The sequence below is a fragment of the Ostrea edulis genome, chromosome 2 (genome assembly GCF_947568905.1).
Source record: "Ostrea edulis chromosome 2, xbOstEdul1.1, whole genome shotgun sequence".
NCBI classification, from domain to species: Eukaryota; Metazoa; Mollusca; class Bivalvia; order Ostreida; family Ostreidae; genus Ostrea; species Ostrea edulis.
In genome coordinates, this window is record NC_079165.1 from 11444982 (window position 1) to 11466922 (window position 21941).

General features: G+C 33.9%; 2 protein-coding genes across 3 annotated transcripts in view; both read right to left on the bottom strand.

The window, feature by feature from the left end:
• Positions 1-21941, bottom strand: part of LOC125678557 (uncharacterized) — a 213387-nt gene that overhangs the window by 126174 nt on the left and 65272 nt on the right. The window lies entirely within an intron of this gene.
• The window catches only part of LOC125678561 (serine/threonine-protein phosphatase 6 regulatory ankyrin repeat subunit B-like), a 38236-nt gene continuing 34411 nt past the window's right edge, over positions 18117-21941 (bottom strand). The window contains exons 15-16 of one of the 2 annotated variants that reach the window (XM_056156097.1): positions 19376-19628; positions 18117-19233 (exon numbers count right to left, since the gene is read on the bottom strand). In XM_056156097.1, the coding sequence (XP_056012072.1) occupies positions 18813-19233; positions 19376-19628 (674 nt within the window). In that variant the 3' untranslated portion in view covers positions 18117-18812. Of the gene's footprint in view, positions 19234-19375; positions 19629-21941 lie in introns of those variants that run through there. The other variant, XM_056156098.1, reaches the window with a different exon arrangement.

The window sequence follows — 21941 nt, forward strand, 5'->3', positions numbered from 1 at the left end:
ATATTACTTCAGTCAAATCCGAACCCAAAACGACCTTAACAGTCACCCTAAAACTGTTTAACAAACGTCACATTTCTTCTAACCATCTGGACGTTTGACAGAAAAAAAACTTATATGTATCTACCATTTTGTAGATTTTTTGAAGCATATTATAATATACTAAATTTTAAATACGGTAAGACTTCAGAAAGGTTTCCTTCGAAATATTTTCATATAATTTACAAAATAACGACCAATTATCGAAATATGTCCTTTAATTATCAAAGCGATCTATTAAAGGACATCGCACAAACAAAACTGCGGAATGATGTTCGGTTTATGACAGGTTATCGTCATCATCATCATCATCATCTTTCTCATCCAGTAGAAGCTAGATGTCTGAAGATAAAACAAAATGGATAAATACAATGTCGTTTTCCGTTTTAATTGTGTTCATTTTATGCAATATTCAATATGAAAACAAAGTAAACCTGATTCTGCATGTAATAAAAATAGGAAATTCTGATTTTATCTAAATCATTTTCAACTGAAAGGGCAATTTTTCCTACATGGAACAAGACTACAACATGGTACAACGTTTGATTGGAATTTCCCGATATTTGCGGTCTCCAAGTTGTAAAGTATTTAGTGTATTTATGCCTAGACATTTAAAAACAAATGAAAATAATAATGAAGCATGCGATGAAATCCATGTACATATTTAAAATGTTAGAAAATTCAAAATGCTCTTTCCTTTCATAAAGAATTTGGGGCGTGGACCTAAACCTGCGCACTGAAATATCTCCAGTTTACCTGAGTCATTCCGGGGATCTATTAATCAGCACCCGTCGTCCGTTAACAATTGGGCACTTTTTTTTTTACTTTTTGATAATTGTAACCATCCTTCCAATATTTTTTAAATTTGGTATGAAGTATCTTTGGGACAAAGGGGGCATAAATTGTAATTTCAGGATTTCATCACCTCCGGGGGTTTACGTACAGGGCAAAAATGAACCAAATTTTGAAAACTTTATCTGTGCACTCCTAAGGAAGACTAAATGTATAAGTTTAGTTATGAAGAGCAAGAAGGACTACCAAACTTGTAAATTTCACAATTCCCGGGATAGAGGATTAGATACCATGATGATGTCAGAATTTTCATAGTGAGTTAGTCGTTATCATTTACTATGGTCTATACCACATTGATTCTACGCACAACTACTCCTAAGCTGATATTAAAAAGATGCCAGGGTTGCTCATTGACATTATATACGTTGTCTTTGGTGATCAAGTCTTCCAACATAATTCCCAGTGGACACGAATTGTGCTCCTTTCTTAGCCAACCTATTTTATATTCTTATGAAGCAGAATTTATTCGAAAGCTTCTACATGAGAAAATATGAAAAATATCTTACTGGGACCTTTAATTAAACATTTAGATATGTCGACAAAGTCTTATTCATTAACAATGTTAATTTCCATTCATATATTGATTCGATATTTCCAAGTGAACTCGAAATAAAAGACAAGTCTTCCATATCTGCTACATATTTTGATATTTTATTGAACATAAATATTAACGGCAAACTAACAACATAACTTTTCGACAAAAGCGATGACTCTTCATGGTCAACCTTCCATGTTTATGTACCATTATCACCTGTATGTGGTTGTTATGTCTCTCAACTGATTCGATACGTGAAAACATGTTCTCCGTATGATGAATCGAGACAAGCTATTGACAAATACAGTCTCATTTAAAGTCAGCATTTCGCAAATTCTAAACTCGCCATAATGACCTTATTTGCAAATACAACCTGTCGTGAGGTCGAATGCTGTATGACGTGTTTCATACCAATTGTTAGGCCGTTCTTTACATACTGATTTCGATTCTGTTTATCTCATCAAGATCGAGGGTGGCCGGTCAACTGGGGGTCATTACTCCTCCTAGGCACCTGATCCGAACTTTGATGTGTCCAGGGGTCCGTGTTTGCACTACTCTTAATTTTCTATTCTTTATGGGATGTAGGAGATTGATCCCTGTTCGTTATTTTCACTTTTCTTTTGAAAGAACACATCCATTTTAATATTGCTGCTGAATATTATAATTTAGATTAGACGTGCAGAACAGGAAAATATAGAATTTATAATCATTCAGACTAGTGATACGTCAATACTTAAGTGACTGATATGGGCCATGGGGCTCTGGTTTAAAACTTTTTTTTCCGCTAGTGCCTTCCATACATTTACTTTTTAACGTTTTTTCTACCAATGATTCTGCTCTAGGTAAATAATCTTGTAGATATTATAAGATATCTATTTCAGGTTCTACTATTTATTCTTATTGAATCATTAAATAAGCACATGTGGAAAAATGCGGACATGAACCAAAGATTCACATTCTTAAAATCTAAGCACAATACATATTAATATGAAATAATTCTTTTGTACGTCTTAGTTTCAGAGATTCTTTGAAACCAATAAATCAGACTCTGAATATGATATTACACACATTGTTTTTAAGAATATGTCGGATAAAATGGTTTGCAAAATGCATTTTCTCCAACGTTTTGAAATAGCAAATCATCTGAGAAAACCAGATTGATTTATTACTTCTAAATATAGCGTAGCCACTTACCAGTTTTCTTCATCTGACGCTGTTCACCATCATCGATAGAGACGTAATTAGTATAGGGACTAACACAGAAGCCAGGAACACTGTGTAAACAGAAACATTTATACATAATTACGAGTATAACTTTTTATAACAACAATTCAATAAATAAGTACAAGTATTATAACTTTTTAAAAGCTTGCTGTCTTCCATACACATTAAACTGATATAAATGTACCATATGCTTTAAGTATTTATATCTTTTTTATCAAATGACCACATAATCAAGCATTTTCCAAAATTGTAAATCTCATATACTGGGTACGATAGAGTTTTTAAAAACACCTGCTAGAAGCTACTGTATAGTACTTTTTTCTTGAATTATCATTTCTTCTCAACCTCAATCAAACAGTGAAAAGCAGATGTTCAGTGTGTTTGATAAAATTATATTTATTTTTCATACAGCAAGAAACAAAATATACTACATAGCTGAAAATTCTCCATTTTTTTTTCGAGAAGAATTTTAAGGTTTCCGTGCAAAAAGACTATTTCTGTTATTTATTGAATCATAGAAGCGATTTTTATATTTTGCTGTGAATTAGATGAAAGGATTAGTTTGAATATATTGCAATTTTCTTCTCTTCGTTTTCTCTCTGTTTTTTAAGATTGGAAATCTTGTGTAAAATTGTTAAGTCGTACGTAAATTAGATCACCAGCATAGTGTATTGCATTCTCTACCCAGAGTTCCGGAACTTCTCGCACTATACCTCTGTCAACGGCTTTTTACTGAAATCTTGTAAAAGTTTCTTATACCCAACATTTATGTTTTGAACTAAATATTTTTTTGGTGCAATTAAACTGATGCTTACTGTAAATTGTTTAAAGTCGCCGGTTTCTGATCCAAATTTGGAACTACTTCGTAATATGCGTATGAATGTAGGACATTCACGTGGTGGAAATTTAAATGTAAACATGGAATCAAAAGTCTGTAAAAATACGATAAAACTTGTAAAATAAGAGACAAACAGCTAAGCGGTAAATATGTACTTATTAAAGTGCCAGTGGGCTATAAAAAGAGCCTGATGTATCACCTGTTGCCAGAACTTTTAAAGCGAAAGGAAACCGAGAATGATTGTTTATATCATTTGATTATATTGTCACATGATTCCAAGCGTTGACAGATGTGAGAGAATGATTGTAATAAAGCAGAGATTCAACCAATGAAATATATTAAATAAATTTTCTACCAATCACAAAGAAAAGGAAGTACATTCTCCGAAGACTGTAAAATCTAAGGAAGATGGTAATGAATAGGAGAATACATTTTTTTTCTAAATCAAAGTCCTTTACAATGGTTTTTATTGGCTCTATTATTACTTATAGAAACATTCAATTTTGTTTTTTCTTTTGTTTTGCATTATCATCTAAAAATCAAGTTCATTGTAGCCTTCTAACCCGAATGATGTACATGTACACTCTACATCGTACGTCTCTTCCAGAAAATACCACCCATTTTTTCGCTGCAAATGTTTGGTAAAATATTGAACAATTTTGGTTTCTGAACTCTCATATATAAAACATGTGAATTTCATTTCTAGTTCTAATTAATTAAGGAACAACTGCTACCTACAATGTATATTAACGACTCTAAGTTAACTATTTGAAAGCCTGTTACGGCCAGTGATCGAAACCATAATTTTCCTATTGTCCTAATGATATTCATATACGTATCTTGAACTGGACATGTGATGAATTTGAATATCTATGAACAAGAGAGAGTGAACGACAATTTTTTGCCCTATTCATTCCTTCAGATATTAACCCCAGAGAATCATACAGTCAACGTATTGCAGTAATTAATAACTGTACATGTACTTACATTTGAACAGGAACTGGAAAATACTTCCTGTTCTGTAGCTTCCGCCTGGGTTCGTGAAAATGATGAGATTTCTTTAGTATGTTTAGTGATCGGGATATGAGGGGTAGTAACTGAAAGGAGGCTGGTAGTAGTTGTAGTAAGGCGGCGTACGGTAAGAAAGGCCACTGACCGGGGTTTGAAACAATGCGGGATAAATAGGGTGCATTGAATCAGCTGATAACATGACTCCATCGTATCCACCTTTCCCATAGTTCTCTCCTGTGACGCAAACCGGAAGACAAATAAGAACGGCAACGCATAGGGCGCTTCTCAATGTGGTCATCTGGTGAAATAAGAAATACAGAGTTGATAAAGTTAATATTAAAATGAAAAGAAATAAGTTGGCATTATTATGAAATTCGCGTAAAAGGTATATTTTTAGGTTTTCAAAAAATGCATACCTAACGAATTAAAGAAATAAAGTAGACGGGATATGCTAAGGTTTTGTTTCATTGGATACAAGGTGATAGTGTCCGGCTCGTATTCTCACTCACCTTGCCAATGCTCTGTGATAGAAAGTTGTGATAAAGTGATATCCAATCGAATGACGTATACCGGTATAACATTATTTTATTTATAGAAATTACATGTATTTGCAGTAATCATGATTACGGCATATAGTTGCCCCCCCCCTTTTTTTTAAAACTTCGATATCATACACATTATCGACAACATAGCACCCCTAAAAGAATACCATGGGTAATGAAGGAAAACCTCTTATATATATATATATATATATATATATATATATATATATATATATATATATATATATATATGACTTTATGAAAGATCATATCATCAGAACGTATAAAACACTAGAATCGCACAATAATTATAACATTTTTAAGACGTCATGCATGCGAACGAATACAAAGTGCAATATGAAAGATATTTTGGCATTGCTGTATAACTGAATATAGTAGTAAGCATATAATAAGATAATGTAATATATACAGTATGTCATTTTATAATATTTTGTTCGAAATAGCGTGTTTGAAATTCACATGTTTCGTGCAGATCCGACTTTTAATGGATTGAAAGAAAATTGACTCAAACCTTTATTTTTTTAGATATAAACAATACGGCATTAACGATTCGTTACATTACGTGGAAGCTCATTTCCTTGTGGGTTTCCTGAATCCTCTATCTCATGAATTTAAAACTCAACGAAATACACAAATTCAAGTTATATTATTCCACAGAAATCACATAAATGTAGACAGTATTCCAATGAAACGAAACTTTGATACCTTTGTCGTCTACAATGTATAATAAATGAATGATTCTACACTAGTCTAGACCATGATTCGGTAAGAACTTTTCTATCTTGAGACCGAATCTTAGCGAAAATATAGCACACTATACCTTATTTTTCACAATTGACACTTAATAAGTAGTAATTAGTAGTAATGAAAAGTCACACCATGTGCTGTTTTTGTAAACATATATTTATATATAAGGTATTTTCCAGAATACATAATTACATTACACTTACCTTATCCAATGGTTTCATTGCAGATAGCGGTTTCCGTGTAAATATTTATATAGTCATCAATATGATGAATAATATGGAATTTAGTTAATAAAAATGCTTCTCTCATGTAAGGTTAAGGTAGCGACGGATAGCAACCACGTGATCAGTAACAATTGTGTATTTTCACGTGAATTCATTTTCCGGAATTCCTTACTCCGTCATAGAATAGTCGATAAACAAAAAGGGGTTCCGAAATTGTTTTGTTGCTGTGACTGACTCGCCTACAGAAAATATGCACATACCACAAAAGTATACGTCAATGCCTGTAATAATGGTAGATCAAATGTTTCATCTGTGTGAAACTTTTTGCTAATCGAAATGTTAAACCAACCACCAATCCATGTACATAGATGCGCTACGTAAACAAAGTTGTTGATTGATGCATCATAATGTCCGAGTGCTGCATGCTGAGAGATTAAATACTGTTTATACAGTCATTGAGAGGCTAAACAAAGTTTCTTGCAAGAAGAGGAAGTTGGTGGATGCATTCAAGTTGGACAACGAAATCATAGTTTCGTTTGGTGAGTGAAAAAAAATGCCATAAATTTGTATTCAAAAGTTCAACTCACATTTCCTCTGCTATTTCACAACGCGATTTATAATAACATCTGTAAGTTTAAACACACGACATACAGTAGATGTATTATTTTGTATGTATATATGTATTCCATATGTGCATAAAATATAACTCCCACCTGTGCCTGTGATTGTAAACGAACGGATGTCATGTAAATGTGTACCACATTTGTAAACATGGGCTCTCACAACTCTTTTATTAAGAAAATAATAATATCGTTATGAAAATAACTGTTACGAAAATAACATACCTTGAACTACATGTATAAAAGTAATGAAAAACAAATATCTGTATAGACCTACTATCTAGGGGTATGAGGGAACCGGATAAAAAGTGGAAGGGGGGGGGGGCATGTGTTGAATTATAATTCCCTAGACTATAGTATACATATACTATTACTTTGAAATTTCAGTGACCTAAGAAATATATCAAACCTGAAGTTTCGTGTTTCACACAAACATGTAGGTTGGCAAAACCTTTTTAAATAATGTAAATTAATCACAAGTCTGCATATGCCCTCTCATAGGCAAATGTATGCACTGTATGTATAAGTAAGATATGTATACTACACGTATGCCCTTCTCTTGACCCACATTTTGTAAATAAAACTGATATGATAAGTCTATGGCAGTTTATGAAAACATATATACATGTCATCTCATTGCAATTTAGAATTTTGAAACATCAGTATTTAAATTTTAACTGAATGTGTGTTGAGACACAGTTTTAAAATTCACATTGTCTGACGCAATCTAATTACTCAATGGTATAATATAGACCTAACTGTGCAAATATCAATTATGATGATCTTTTTTCTAGGCATCAGCCTGAAGACCGAGGGAGGTTAGATAGGACCAGTGCAGGTTGAAGTGGATTTCAAGTCAACAAGTATAACAGCAAGAAAGGTACTATATATTTTTTTGATAAACATTTGTAAAGACAATTCTGAGTATATCAGATATTCATCTTTTTTGCTATATTTAAATATATTTATCTATATTTTGAAAAGGTACTCCATTTACAATGATGATGACATATCCCCTGGACCCCTACAACTCCACAAATTTAAAAATGTTTTATCAAGTTCCGAAGATTAAAGAACTACTGCAAAATTTGGGACTGGATGAAAAACATTAATTCACTTATATGAACTCAGAGCAGTAGATGTTATACAACATACTTTAAACTAAATTGTGAATTTAAGGGAAAACAAGTACATGTCATGTACTCGTATATTACAAGTACATGCCTTTTGAAAGACAATAATATTGCATAGATGTAAAGGAAATTTCAATGTTGATTATTCTTTCTTAGATATATTAGTAAAAAATGTGCACATGATAGAATATCAATTTTATAACTTCAATCAATGTGTTTGAATTTTCCTTAGGCTTGTAATTCAAAATTTAGTAGAAACATACATCATAGATACATTAATGTATATCAAATTTTTAGAAAAGTTTCATAATGGAACTAATTCCCCCCCCCCCTTATACATACAGTGAACATAGACCTTCACCTGGGGAAAACTTCAGTTAGTTAATGCAATATACATGTACATGCATTCTCAGTTATCCAATAGTGAGTTTTTGGTTCCATGTGAAACTACAATTAGAAATCTTAAACTTATGAAAGACACACCTATCTGTGAGGGTAAGATGACTCAGATGGACTTAAATGTAGTGATCCATGGGCAGTCCATGGGTCTCTTTCCATTGATATTAATTATTTATTGAAATATGAAATGGTTATTTAAACATATTTGGTGTATTATACTGTATAGTGATATAAATTTCTATCAAAAAATATTTATAGGTAATAGATTTGGTCCAGTTATTACAAGAAATTGTATGAAAAATAACTAAATATTTAGGCAATCATTGTGAGTGCAAAAAGGTCAACTGCAATAGCACACACTATATATCATAAATGGCTCATAGAAACTTCTAGTATTGTGAGTTTGAATGCTCAATATGGTAATTTGGGAATGCTTAATCATTTAAGGTCAATAGTTTATCTCTGCTGACTGTATCTCTTAAAATTCATTTCTAGAAGGGAGGGGGTAGGGTTACAAAATCTGACATAGTTTCAGATTAAACCTCATTTGGTATATTTTTTTCTATTCAATATTTTAGATACTACTTGACTTATTGTAAAAATGAAATAAAATCAGAAATTTTATGAGCAGAATTTTGTTGTTGTCAGAAAATGTATGCCTGATAGTATTTGAGAAACGCCATATTTAGGGTAAATTTGGCCAATTGCCAAGTCGAATCATGCCAATGTTTTCCTTAGATGCATTTTGAATTTCTAATCCATGTTGATTTTTTATCTGTTTGTGTTTAATTTACATAACTATATATGACAAACAATATTTCTGGTGTCAATAAATATTTTATTGGCTTTTGTGTTAATTTGCTCAATTTTAGCATTTTTTGCCTTTTGGGGCTGCAAAAGAGGGGATTTCAATCTCGCTTTCCTCGAAAATTAACCTGATTACGTTTGTTGATTTTTTTATATGTTTTAGGATAAAGTCAAAATGTTAAAATAAATAAAATTGAAAAAAATTCAATGAGCGGTTTTTTGGGGGCTAGCTATCAATAGCTACCTTAAGAGAGGTCATTTACAGGTTAGACTTGGTAATCAGCACAGTCGCTGATAGGTTTGTTCCCTGTAGAGCGTATTACACTCGGTTACATGTACTTTTACAAACATCAGTACCCACGTGCACTAACGCTCACAATTTGTAACTGACAAAACGTAATTTCATCTCGTTTTACCGATCAAGAGAGTTTAATGCTTGACTCTCCTGCCCACCTTGTATTTTATTTGGTCCGATTGACATTTTTACAATTGTTACAGTAACCTTTGACAACAGATTTGAACATTTATGACGATAGGTCTTCCACGCCAGAGATGGTTGAAAATGACGCTACTATAGCCCCTATACTGAGATCACTGTGGGTCATCAACTCAACATGTGGTTCGTTTTTGTTTTGTTTTTTAAATAAAGATATACTATTTTTAGTGCGAAACTGTTTTTGTATACTGCCATGAAGAGAGGAACTATCCCGTAATTATTAATCCATATTTATGGGTCATCCACGTTTCCTCATTCTTTTCCAGGTCAACAACATTTATCGAATTTGGTACAAAGTACTAAAATAGAACTGCGACATAATCCTGAGTTATTACATATTTATGAAATTAATTGAAAAAAGGAAGAAAAGGACATTAGGTGTACTGCACAATCCTAATTATGTATGTATTACCTACATGTATGTACAAAAAAATGTATTACCTACGTATATGCATAATAATATGTATGCATAGAATAATGTTTCCATCACGTACATTGAGAATGTGAAGTCACGTAACATCAAAATGTCATGACCAATTATACATATTTTGCTCCCATTAAACCTTTTATCTCATGGTGTATAAAGATGAAATTGATTAAGGGTAAAAACAATTAGTTTGTATCACGCAATTTGATTGGCTGATATAATCTGGTTATGTTGTGAATTATTGTATTTTATTTTAGTAAAGATAAGAAAGATTTATTACATTGTAATTATTCATATTTTTCAATAATTCGATTTCAGTGGTAAAACGCGATTTGATTACATGGTTTCTGTTGAAACTGCACGATACCCGCTATCAATTTTTGTTAGAATGATAACGCGCTAGGTCTATCTACAGTTATACTCATAAATGTCATATGATAACTGGCCATCTTTGCACCCAAGATTTCATGTTTATACTTAACAGTTTGAATTATTTGGGATTTTCATATCTATTGTCCAAATAGTGTGAATTTGTTGTAGTCATATGTCAACGAAACATTTGTTCTTAAAATATAGAAAAAATCAAGGAATCTGTAGATTGCGTAACAAACATATTGGGAGTACGGGTATGTTGCTGTTACAGGTGCTTTTTCCGCACAGCCCTCTCTTATTTTATGCAGTGACTTTTGGAATATATGATAAGCGTTTCTTTTAAAATCCTGTTACATTTTACGCAGTAGCCAGATAATCTTTTGAGAGATGATTGATGATGTCCTTTAGATGTGCTATAAGTTTTCGAATATCTATTTTGGTCAGTTATGTCTATTTTGAGTCCAATGCAGTCTTAATGTTGCTCTGTATTGTATGTTGTGATATTCTCCGAATAAAATCGGAGGAAATGAAGGACGCAATATGATAAATGGGACACCAGTTATAATGGACATGTTATCCAGTGGACAAACGAAACATAATTGACATGTTACCCAGTGGACAAACGAAACATAATGGACATGTTTTCCAGTGGACAAACGAAACATGATAGACATGTTACCCAGTGGACAAACGAAACATAATAGACATGTTTTCCAATGGACAAACGAAACATAATGGACATGTTATCCAGTTGACAAACATGGGTCTCTTATTATCATATCAAATTTCTTACCATAATTGATTTGAACCTCTAGATTTATAAACTGTTGACTGAAGAAGAGGTTTATTCAATTCAGCCATGACAAAAAGCTTGACATAAGTATACGATATGTAATGTCTGTTGTACGATATCTCAAAAGCATTCGACTCAAATAGTGAAAAAAACATTACACCCCTTCAAAGTATTCTCCAAAATTTCAATCTCTGAATACATTTCTGAAATGCGTCACGGTACGCTGATTTAGGTAGACCTTTGAGGCACTGACTGATGGCTGAGCCAAGGGCTTTTCGGGACTTGTAATGACGACCAGATAAGAACTTTTTAAGTTTTGGAAAAGGAAAAAGTCGCATGGGGTAGATCCAGAGAGTATGGTGGGTGTAACAAGACGATAACCTTCTCCGACTTCAAAAATTGCTTCACAAGCTCAGATGTATGTGATGGAGCATTATCATGAAGTAGACGAACATGCCTAAATGCTGACACAGGTCGTCGTTGATGATAATATCTCTTGAGCTTTTTTAGTATAACATTTCGGTAATACCGACTTGTAACACTTTTGCTCTGCGGCATCGGTATTTGTACGGCTATACCAGCACATGAGAAGAATATGCATCATATTCGTACCAAACTTTACTCTGTTCCATTGAGAGTTTTACATACGTTATTTGAAGAATCCACAGAAAGTCTATACTTGGATTTTTCACCACCTGCATACAGACTGAACTCTATGATTATGAATGTTGTCAATTACAGGATCTTTAAACCAGCACGGGTGATGGGTGATATTATTTCCAAATCATGCCGCCAGTTCCTTAAGCTCAAATTTACAAACAAAGGAATAGATGCCGTCAACATCAGCAACATTCTTCCTCATAAAAGGGTTCAGTCGTGTATTCTAACTTATTTCAAGTTCAAATCTACACCCTGTATTTTCTACCATCAAAAGTTTTCAATTCTAAACAAACTTTGCAGTGTCTAGATATAGACCATGAAAGGTGAAGATAACTCCTATCTTATACGTAATCCACCAACGTGCTTTTGTTCTTCATCTTCTTTCAACTATAGTCAAACTAGACATGTCATTACTAGTGATGTTGATAGAGTTAAAAATGAGGACCTCAAATCACTTATTCGGAAAGGTCCTAAATACAGAGAACCTCGGTCTTCTAAATGGCGACAGAACTTCATCTCTACTATGAATTCTGTCGCAGATTATGGCAGACGATGGGCTAAATATGAAAAAGAACTTGATACATTGTCAGAATGGGTTAAAAGCATAAGAGGGATATTAAAATCCCGCATTAGATATATTAAAACAAAAGCACGTGCCTTCTATTCTTCTGTGTTTAGTAAACCAGAAGTGATAATAGAATTAGACAGGTTACACGAGGAATATGATACAGCTTGTAACAATATTGTCTTTGTTTGTAAGGCTCATTATTACAACTGTATTTTAAAAGAACTTTGCATTAATTCCACTTTTGGTAATCGTACTTATACTCCAACTGCCCTTTCAAAAGATGAAGTTCTTCAAAACTATGCTTCAGTTTTAGACACATTTAATATCCTAATCAATGGATCGAATGAATATGAGTTACCATACCTATACTGGATTCCTAAACTTCATAAAAACCCTTACAAACAAAGATACATTGCTGGATCCAGTAAGTGCCCTACGAAGCCTCTATCTTTGCTCCTCACGAAAATGTTAACAGCTGTGAAGGAGAAACTTCAAACTTACTGTGCGACTACATATGACAGAGGTGGTGCTAATCAAATGTGGATTCTAAAACATTGTAAAGAACTTTTAGTAAACTTGAAATCGCAAAACTTTCCAAAATCAATAACATCAAAACTTATGACTTTTCAACACTTTACATGACCATTCCTCACGATAAATTAAAGACTCTACTTTTTGACATCATAGACAGTTGCGTCGTCAACAAAAATGGAAAAAAGAAATACTCATATCTAATGATTCAAAAATGATTTTGACATCATAGACAGTTGCTTCTTCAACAAAAACGGAAAACGGAAATATTCATATCTAGTGATCAGTCATTCAAAAACTTACTTTGTTAAACACCACTCTGATTCCACGCACAAGTACTCTGAAGTTGAAATAAAAAATATGCTAGAGTTCCTCATTGACAATATCTTCGTGTTCTTTGGTGATCAGGTCTTCCAACAGTCTGTTGGAATTCCCATGGCCACGAATTGTTCTCCTTTGTTAGCTGACCTGTTTTTATATTCATATGAAGCAGAATTTATTCAAAAACTTCTACGTGAGAAGAAAAAATCTCTCGCTGTGGCCTTCAATTCGACTTTTAGATATATCGATGACGTTTTGTCTATTAACAATGATAGCTTTCATTCATATGTCGATTTGATATATCCCTGTGAGCTCGAAATAAAGAACACCACAGAGTCGTCCACTTCTGCTTCATACTTAGATATTTTATTGAAAGTAGACATTAACCGCAAACTAACAACTCAACTGTATGACATACGGGATGATTTCAGCTTCTCCATCGTCAACTTCCCACATTTATGTAGCAATATTCCATTATCACCTGCATATGGTGTTTATATATCTCAACTGATTCAATATGCAAGACCTTGTTCTGGGTATAGTCAGTTTTTAAATCGAGGTAAGCTACTGATAAACAAGTTGATGGTACAGGGATTTCAACAGTCTCGATTGAAGTCAGCATTTCGCAAATTCTATGGTCGTTATAATGATCTAGTTCGTCAATACAACCTCGCATTGGGTCAAATGCTGTCTGACGTGTTTCATACCGATTGTTAAGCCGTTCTTGGCACACTGATTTTTACTACGGATAACTCCGTTTACCTGATCAGGATATGGGGCTCACGGCGGGTGTGACCGGTCAACAGGGGATGCTTACTCCTCCTAGGCACCTGATCCCACCTCTGGTGTGTCCAGGGGTCTGTGTTTGCCCAACTATCTATTTTGTATTGCTTGTAGGAGTTATGAGATTGATCACTGTTCGTTATCTTCACCTTGCATTCAAAAAAATTCTTTGTTAAATACCACTCCTATTCCACGCACAAGTACTTTGAAGTTGAAATAAAAAAAATATGTTAGAGTTGTTCATTGACAATATCTTCGTGTTCTTTGGTGATCCGGTCTTCCAACAGTCGGTTGGTATTCATATGTCCACAAATTGTGCTCCTTCGTTAGCTGATCTGTTTTTATATTCATATGAAGCAGAATTTATTTAAAAACTTCTACTTGAGAAGAAAAAAATCTCTTGCTGTGGCCTTCAATTCGACATTTTTAATATATCGGCAACGTTTTGTCTATTAATAACAAGCATTCTGAGAGTATTGCATAGCAATACATGGTCCTCGACTGGTTGCAAAAATCACTGTACCACAACAATATTCAAAGTTCATTATGTAGGTTATGGTAAAAGGGAATATTGGAGAACCAGGATAGGAATGGTTGGAAATAATAATCAAGTAGAAATTAGACCAAGATAAAGACAAATTTATAATTAGGTTTAGGTCTTTAACCAAGTCAATAAACTGTGACATGTAGATGATCATGAATAATTTAGCTATATTATAGTATTACTATGTTAGAAGTTGTAATGAGTGTGATATTCTTAATTCTTATCTACAGAGATAAGAAACTTGGATGTAGACTAACAATTCATGCTATTTTTCCTCGTCCAAGGGCCATAACTTAATGGAAAATCAACGGACCAAGATGAAATTCAAACTTGATCTGTAACTTGTTACGGCAAAGCAATGTACCTAATATCAAATGAATATCTGCAAGCACAACCAAAACAAAGTCCGGAAAACTGATAATGCATGCTATTTTTCTAAGTCCAAGGACCATAATTGAAAAATCAACAGACCGAGACGAAATTCGAACTTGATCTGTAACTTGTTATGGCAAAGCAAAGTACTAAATATCAAATGAATGTCTGCAAGCACAACCAAAACAAGTCCGGGAAACTGATAATTCATACTAATTTTCTAAGTCAAAGGGTCATAACTAAGTGAAAAATCAACGGACCGAGACGAAGTTCGAACATGATCTGTAACTTGTTATGGCAAAGCCACATACCAAATATAAAACAAATATCTGCAAGAACAGAGAAAAAGTGCGGAAAACTGGACTGACGGACAGACGGACGGAGCGCAAACTTAAAGTCCCCTCGACTTCGTCGGTAGGCGACTAATAACAACTTTCGTTCATATGTCGATTCGATATATCCCTGTGAGCTCGAAATGAAAGACACCACAGAGTCGTCCACTTCTGCTTCATACTTTAATATTTTATTGAAAGTAGACACTGACGACAAACTGACAACTCAACTGTGACGAAAGGGATGGATTCTGCTTCTCCGTCGTCAACTTCACCTATTTATGTAGCAATATTCCATTGTCACCTGCATATGGTGTTTATATATCTCAACTGATTCTATACGCAAGAACTTGTTCTGCGTATGCTCAGTTTTTAAATTGAAAGAAGCTACTTACAAACATGGAGTTTCAACAGTTTCGAATGAAGTCTGCATTTCGCAAATTCTATGGTCGTTATAACGATCTACTTCGTCAGTACAACCTATAATTGGGTCCAATGTTGTCTGACGTGTTTCATACCGATTGTTAGGCCGTTCTTAGCCTATTGATTTTGACTACGGATAACTCCGTTTACCTGATCAGGATATAGGGTTCACGGCGAGTGTTACCGGTTGACAGGGGATGCTTACTCCTCCTAGGCACCTGATCCCACCTTTGGTGTGTCCAGGGGTCCATGTTTGCCCAACTATCTTTCTTGTATTGTTTATACGAGTTACGAGATTGCTCACTGTTTGTTATCTTCACCTTTCAATAAAGAACCTTCGTTGTGCTTATGGTTCTTTCTAGAGGTCTTCTATCGTGTTTAGTTAAGCATATTTTGTTTCCAATTTTTCTTACTGGTTCGAAATAGTGAACCCATGTTTCGTCACCAGTATCAATGTTTTGCAAATTGTCTTTGATTGAATTTGGGAAACATTTTGAACAATTGCTTAGCGGTTTGTACTCGTACCCGTTTTTGGTCATCTGTCAATATATGCGATATCCATCTGACAGAAATATTTCGTACTTCAAAATGAAATGCACCAACAGCTTTGGCAATATCACGAATTGTGTATCTGGCGTCACTTTCAATTATTTCCCTGAGTTTTTAGACATTGCCTTGCCTGTTACAGTCAATGGTCGGCCAGATTTTGTTGCATCTTTGACGAAGTATGTGCCAGTCAGAAATTTCTTTCTCTACCTACGAACCGTCTCATAAGGTACCTTATCAGACCCATAAACTTTCATCAATTCAGTAAACATCTGCATTACCGAATGACTGCGTTTTGTGCGAACCTTTATATAAGCAAGTTCTTCAATATTCTCAACCCGTTTCCCAAACATTTTTACAACAGTGGTCAACGATTGGCTGTATTGAAATGACTATAAGTTTAAAACTATGTGGAGCTGAAGACTCGTGTTTATACCGTTGGAAAGGTATTAAATAGAGCTGTCCACGAAATCGAGGAAAGTGTTATCGCGCTGTGGTACAATACACATTTCATATCACACAACCCTCGAACACCGGGATTATCTGTATGCCTTCACTCTGATTGACGGCAGTGAGGGGATTAAGGCAGTGGGGAATAATTCATTCACGCTTTACTAATCAGTATACGTCTAGAAACATGACCAATTAATTGATATTTGATTTCTTTTTATTTTGAATATTGATAGCAGAATTACACTTCAAATCAAGGATTTACAATTACAATGGTCAGTGAATGTGTTGAAAAGTTTGCTCCATAGGTTAAGGGGAATACCCCTATTACACCTAACGTGAATACATGTAAATGAGAGGCAAAGAGATAACTCTACTATTTATTTAATAAACATTTTATCATAATTTCTTATTAACTAGCATACATAATACACAACAGAATATTGTAAACATTATCAAGCAAGTTATCATACAAATTAAATGAGCTGTTATAACAAAAGCGCATTCAGCGCAAGTATATCAAGTATCTTACCTATATAAATGAGAGAGAGAGAGAGAGAGAGAGAGAGAGAGGAGAGAGAGAGAGAGAGAGAATTCTGTATCGGCTACGGAAGAATTCTGTCTCCGTTACCCGCATTTATACCTCCGTACATCTTCCAAACTCCCTTACCCTATTTCTTATCTCTTGAAAATATACACCATCAATTGTAAATCGAATTTGAGGATAACACTTTTGTTTACTTTAATTCCCCATTGCACATCCAATTTAATCTTTAACCTCTTGTATTATTTCCATGTCGTGCTTCGTACAATTATTTAATCTCTGGTAACTCACACAATAAAACCCGACTAGTTACATTGAAAGTGCAAGCGAATATGATATATAATTTTGATAAGATTGTCCCAAAGCAATAAAACAATTTTATTAATTTTTTTTCTAGCCTTTCGTCCTTTTTTTATTTCTTATTTGTTCAATACAACCTTCTTTGGCATCATTCTCTAAACGTTACTTAACCCTACGTGTCTTGCATCATGGCTTCGAATTAATTTCAAGGGTGCAGATTTCTCTGAAGTACATGTATGCTTAACATTTATCTTCTATTAATATTCACTTTAAACAAAGTATATTGGAACGGTGAACGTATTTTCTACAACATATAACGACTACGTGAATTACAGTACAGTGATAGCTATATTGTCCTCAGGTACGCTTGAAGTAAGCTGTTGACGTTCTCTTTAATTTCACGATTATAGGTTTGTCGAACAGATCTCGTTGAAGATGCAGTTCCTTGTAGCCGAAGCTTTAAACTAAATCGGGATTTATTTCAAACTCATTAGCCGTAGAATGCACGTGCACGGAACACAGTTTCGAAAATTCTGTGACAAAGTAGTGTTTCAATGCATATTTCATACCCAAATCTTCTTAAGTTTTGGATCGTTTGTTTGGGAATAAGCTTCTCACTTTTACATGTATCATTACAATCACCAGGCACTGTACCATTTTAATAGATAACATATCAAATTAGATCCTTAATTTTATCATAAACTATGCAGCAAGTTGTGCTTTATTGACGTCATTAACAAAAGTAGATACATGTATATGATAATTTTATACAAAGATACCTTTCACTGCAGTGCCAATTACCCTGCAAATTCGTTCGAATTACTTATCTTATTATTTTCAGGACTTAAAAGGAGCTTACTTTTTAGGCATCAAATGTTATTGCTTATGATCTTTAATCTAACGTTCAAATTAACACAAGACCACAACACCGAAATTCTAAATTCAACGAAGTCCTTTTCCGTTCCCAGATTATTACGGAAAAAATTTAAATCATAGAATCCGAAAATAATGCATGGTAAAGAAATCCGTTACGTTTTCTTGTATGCGATAGTTTGATTTCATTATCTATGCAGAAATTGAAGACATATATACATTTTTGCAGAATATTCTTAAATTCTCCAGTTGTTGATTCTAGCTGTGACTTCTAATCTAGCCAAGCTGGTCCACACCAGTCAACAACAACAAAAAAAGATACACGAAGAAAATAATCAAATTGTTCAATGCATAATTTTCTTCAATCCGAAGAATAGTAGTAGTAATCATAATCGTCCTCGAAATCATAGTATGAAAATTGATATTATACAGGGTTTTTATAGAATACTGAAATAGGAAGGCAGATGCTCCATAGAAACACTGCTGGTTTAAGATTTGCTATCATAATCTACATCAAATTCCTCATATTCCTGGGTATAGTCTCTGTAATTCAGATATTCTATGACTATGTTTGGCAAAGGCAGCGATTTTATTTTTGTTTCTATCTCGCTGCCTTTATGAACAGCTACTAAATGTTGCCGTGTAGTTTTCCGACAAAGAGAGGCCAATGAGAAAGGTTCCACTTCGCATTTTTTTATCACGTCTTGAAATTTAGTTTTGGCATTCTCGTGATTAACTTGTTTGTATCTTTTCCCCTGGATACGAATAGTTGGGGCGTCAATTGATGAAAAGTTTAAGTTCTCAAACTCCACATCTTTTTTGAAATTGTATCCGCATCTTAGCAGAATCTCTGCTGCCTTAAAATATCCAGCTTTTATCAATTTGGCAAGGACTGAACTTCCTGTGTATCTATAAAAAGTGTAATATGTCAGTTTAGTACTGAACTCAAGATGAGACAAGCCTTAAAACAAATAAACAACTTTCTATAACTGATGATACAAAACGCATTTTTGGTTATCATTGGATAGGCAGTCGTTTAGTGATTACTCACCGCTCTCTAGTAGGAACCAAGAACTTGAATCCACCACATACAAATAAATTGAACAGTGTTAGGTCAATTTGTGCTGTCATTTTCCCACTTGTCCTTGAAATTCGAACATAGGAATCATCTTCAATCATTCTTTTCACTAGCGTCTTTAGTGGGTTTCGTTTGTGAGTATATTCTGACGCCATCGTTTTTCTCTCATTGATGCTGCATCCATGTTGCAATAAAAGGGATATGATATGTTTTGCATCTTCATTTCCTAAATTAAAGAAAAACCACAAGTGGATATTTCGAACGTGCAGAATTCAGATAAACTGAGGTATCGTAAAACGTAATTCATGTACATGAAATGAAAAAATTAACTTTAGAAACGTTCATAGAGCAAATGTCGAAATTGTTGGAATTTATATGATCAGATATATTAATTGACGGAATTCAAATTGAAAGACAACCCCACATGAAGTAAAGAATACCTTAATCAATGGTTGTAACCTAATTACGTAAACTTTAACAACGCTTTGAGGTCTCATTTGAATTGGAAATTTTAATGAATGTTTTTTCCGCAGAGAGCAGCTATATATTTATTTCACCACGAAGAATCGTTGATCAGAAAAGCCCATGTGGGTCTTAATTTCCAGTGAGCAAAGGTGAAAATAAAACAATCTAATACGTTTTACGGTGTGACAATAAAGAGGAGCGAAGACCCATACCATCTTGATTTTTCATTAAGTTATGGCCCTTGGACTTAAAAATGGCATGATTTGCTAGTTTACATTCAAGTTTCGTATTTCTGTAGGTAAGAGTACTACACTCATTAAAACTTCTAATTATAAATTTGTCGTTTTTCCTGGTCCAGTCTCTACTGGAAACGTAATTGATTTCCAACCATTCCGATCCTGGTTACCCGATTTTCAGTTTTACCATAACCTACATAATGAACTTTGGATATTGTTGTGGTATATTAATTGTTGAAACTGGTAGGGGACTATGTATTGCCATGCAATACTCTTAGAATTCTTTTTTCTTTTTAGTTCTTACAAGTTTATATTATGTTTCGGCTTGAGCATCACTGAAGAGACATTATTTGTCGAAATGCGCATCTGGTGCATCAAAATTGGTACCGTTTAACCTGTACATCTTAAAACACGACTTTAGACATTTAATCTGCCTATCCGTTTAACGCAGTAAATATAACAAATTAGGTGCGATGTTTTTACTCTCTTTCAAACCAAACAATTATCCACAACAAAACGTTTAAAGGTATAAAGCTTGTTAGGAATCTAAAACGTTCCAAACTATTTTCAAAACTAACAATTCAACTCTATGAAAAACTTAATGATTTCAGCTTCTGCATCGTCAACTTCTCATATTTATGTAGCAATATTCCATTATCACCTGCATATGGTGTTTATACCTCTCAAGTGATTCGATGCACAATAGCTTGTTATGCGTATACTCAGTTTTTAATCGAGACAGGATACTGACAAACAAGTTTATGTTACAGGGGTTTCAAAAGTCTTGTTTAAAGTCAGCATTTCCCAAATTGTATTTTCGTTATAATGATCGAATTTGCAAATATAACGTATTATTGGATCAATTGCTGTCTGACCTGTTTCATATCCATGTCAATTGTTAGGCTGTTCTTGGTACACTGATTTTGACTAGGATTACTAGCGTTTACCCGATCAAGATGTAGGGCTCAAGGCGTGCGTGACAGGTCGACTGGAGATGTTGATGCCTCCTAGACACCTGATTCCACCTCTGGTATATACAGGAGTCCGTGTTTGCCCAACTATCTGTTTTGTATTGCTTATAAGAGTTATGAGATTGATCACTTTTTGTTATCTTCACCTTTCATCAATATCTAATTGGCAAATTATTTCTCTGAATTCATTTCATAAGAAATTGTATATTCAGGGATCGGTGTTAGCCAACTCTCTATTTTGCATTTCTTATACGAGTATTGAGTTTGATTACAATTTGTTATATTCATGTTTTCATTTCTTTTGTCCACGGGGTTGTCCATGACGTACACAGCAGTGACATCTTCCCCAGAAAGCATTACAGGTAATACTTATGATTTTCAGATGATGAAGATCAAATCACGTGACTCAAATGTGTAATCATTTGAGCGAGCTCGTCGTGTTGCTTCACTGGCTATTAGGTGACAAGAAAGAACTAAATGGCAGTATCATCATTTAGATTCATGGATAGGGGGCAAATTTAGTGGATTGTCCAGATTTTACAGTTTCGTTTGGATGTAAATTTCGTGGGTATGGTTTCTGTACATTGAAATATTTTTTATAAATTTTCGTTATCTTTTGATATGTGGGCCGTTCGTGTACTTTACAAGGAAATCGGGCAAGATTGTTACCATGATATTGTAAAGTTTTTACTTAGAATACAAGTGTCAATTAAATTTGGTACGTTCTATAAATAACTTTTCATAGGTTAATATATGATATTCAAAGAAAGGTAAAGATAACGAACAGTGACGAGTGTTTAAACTATTTCATCAAATATTGAGCTTTTAATTTAGCATATCATGAGGTTCTTAAAATGTAAACATTAG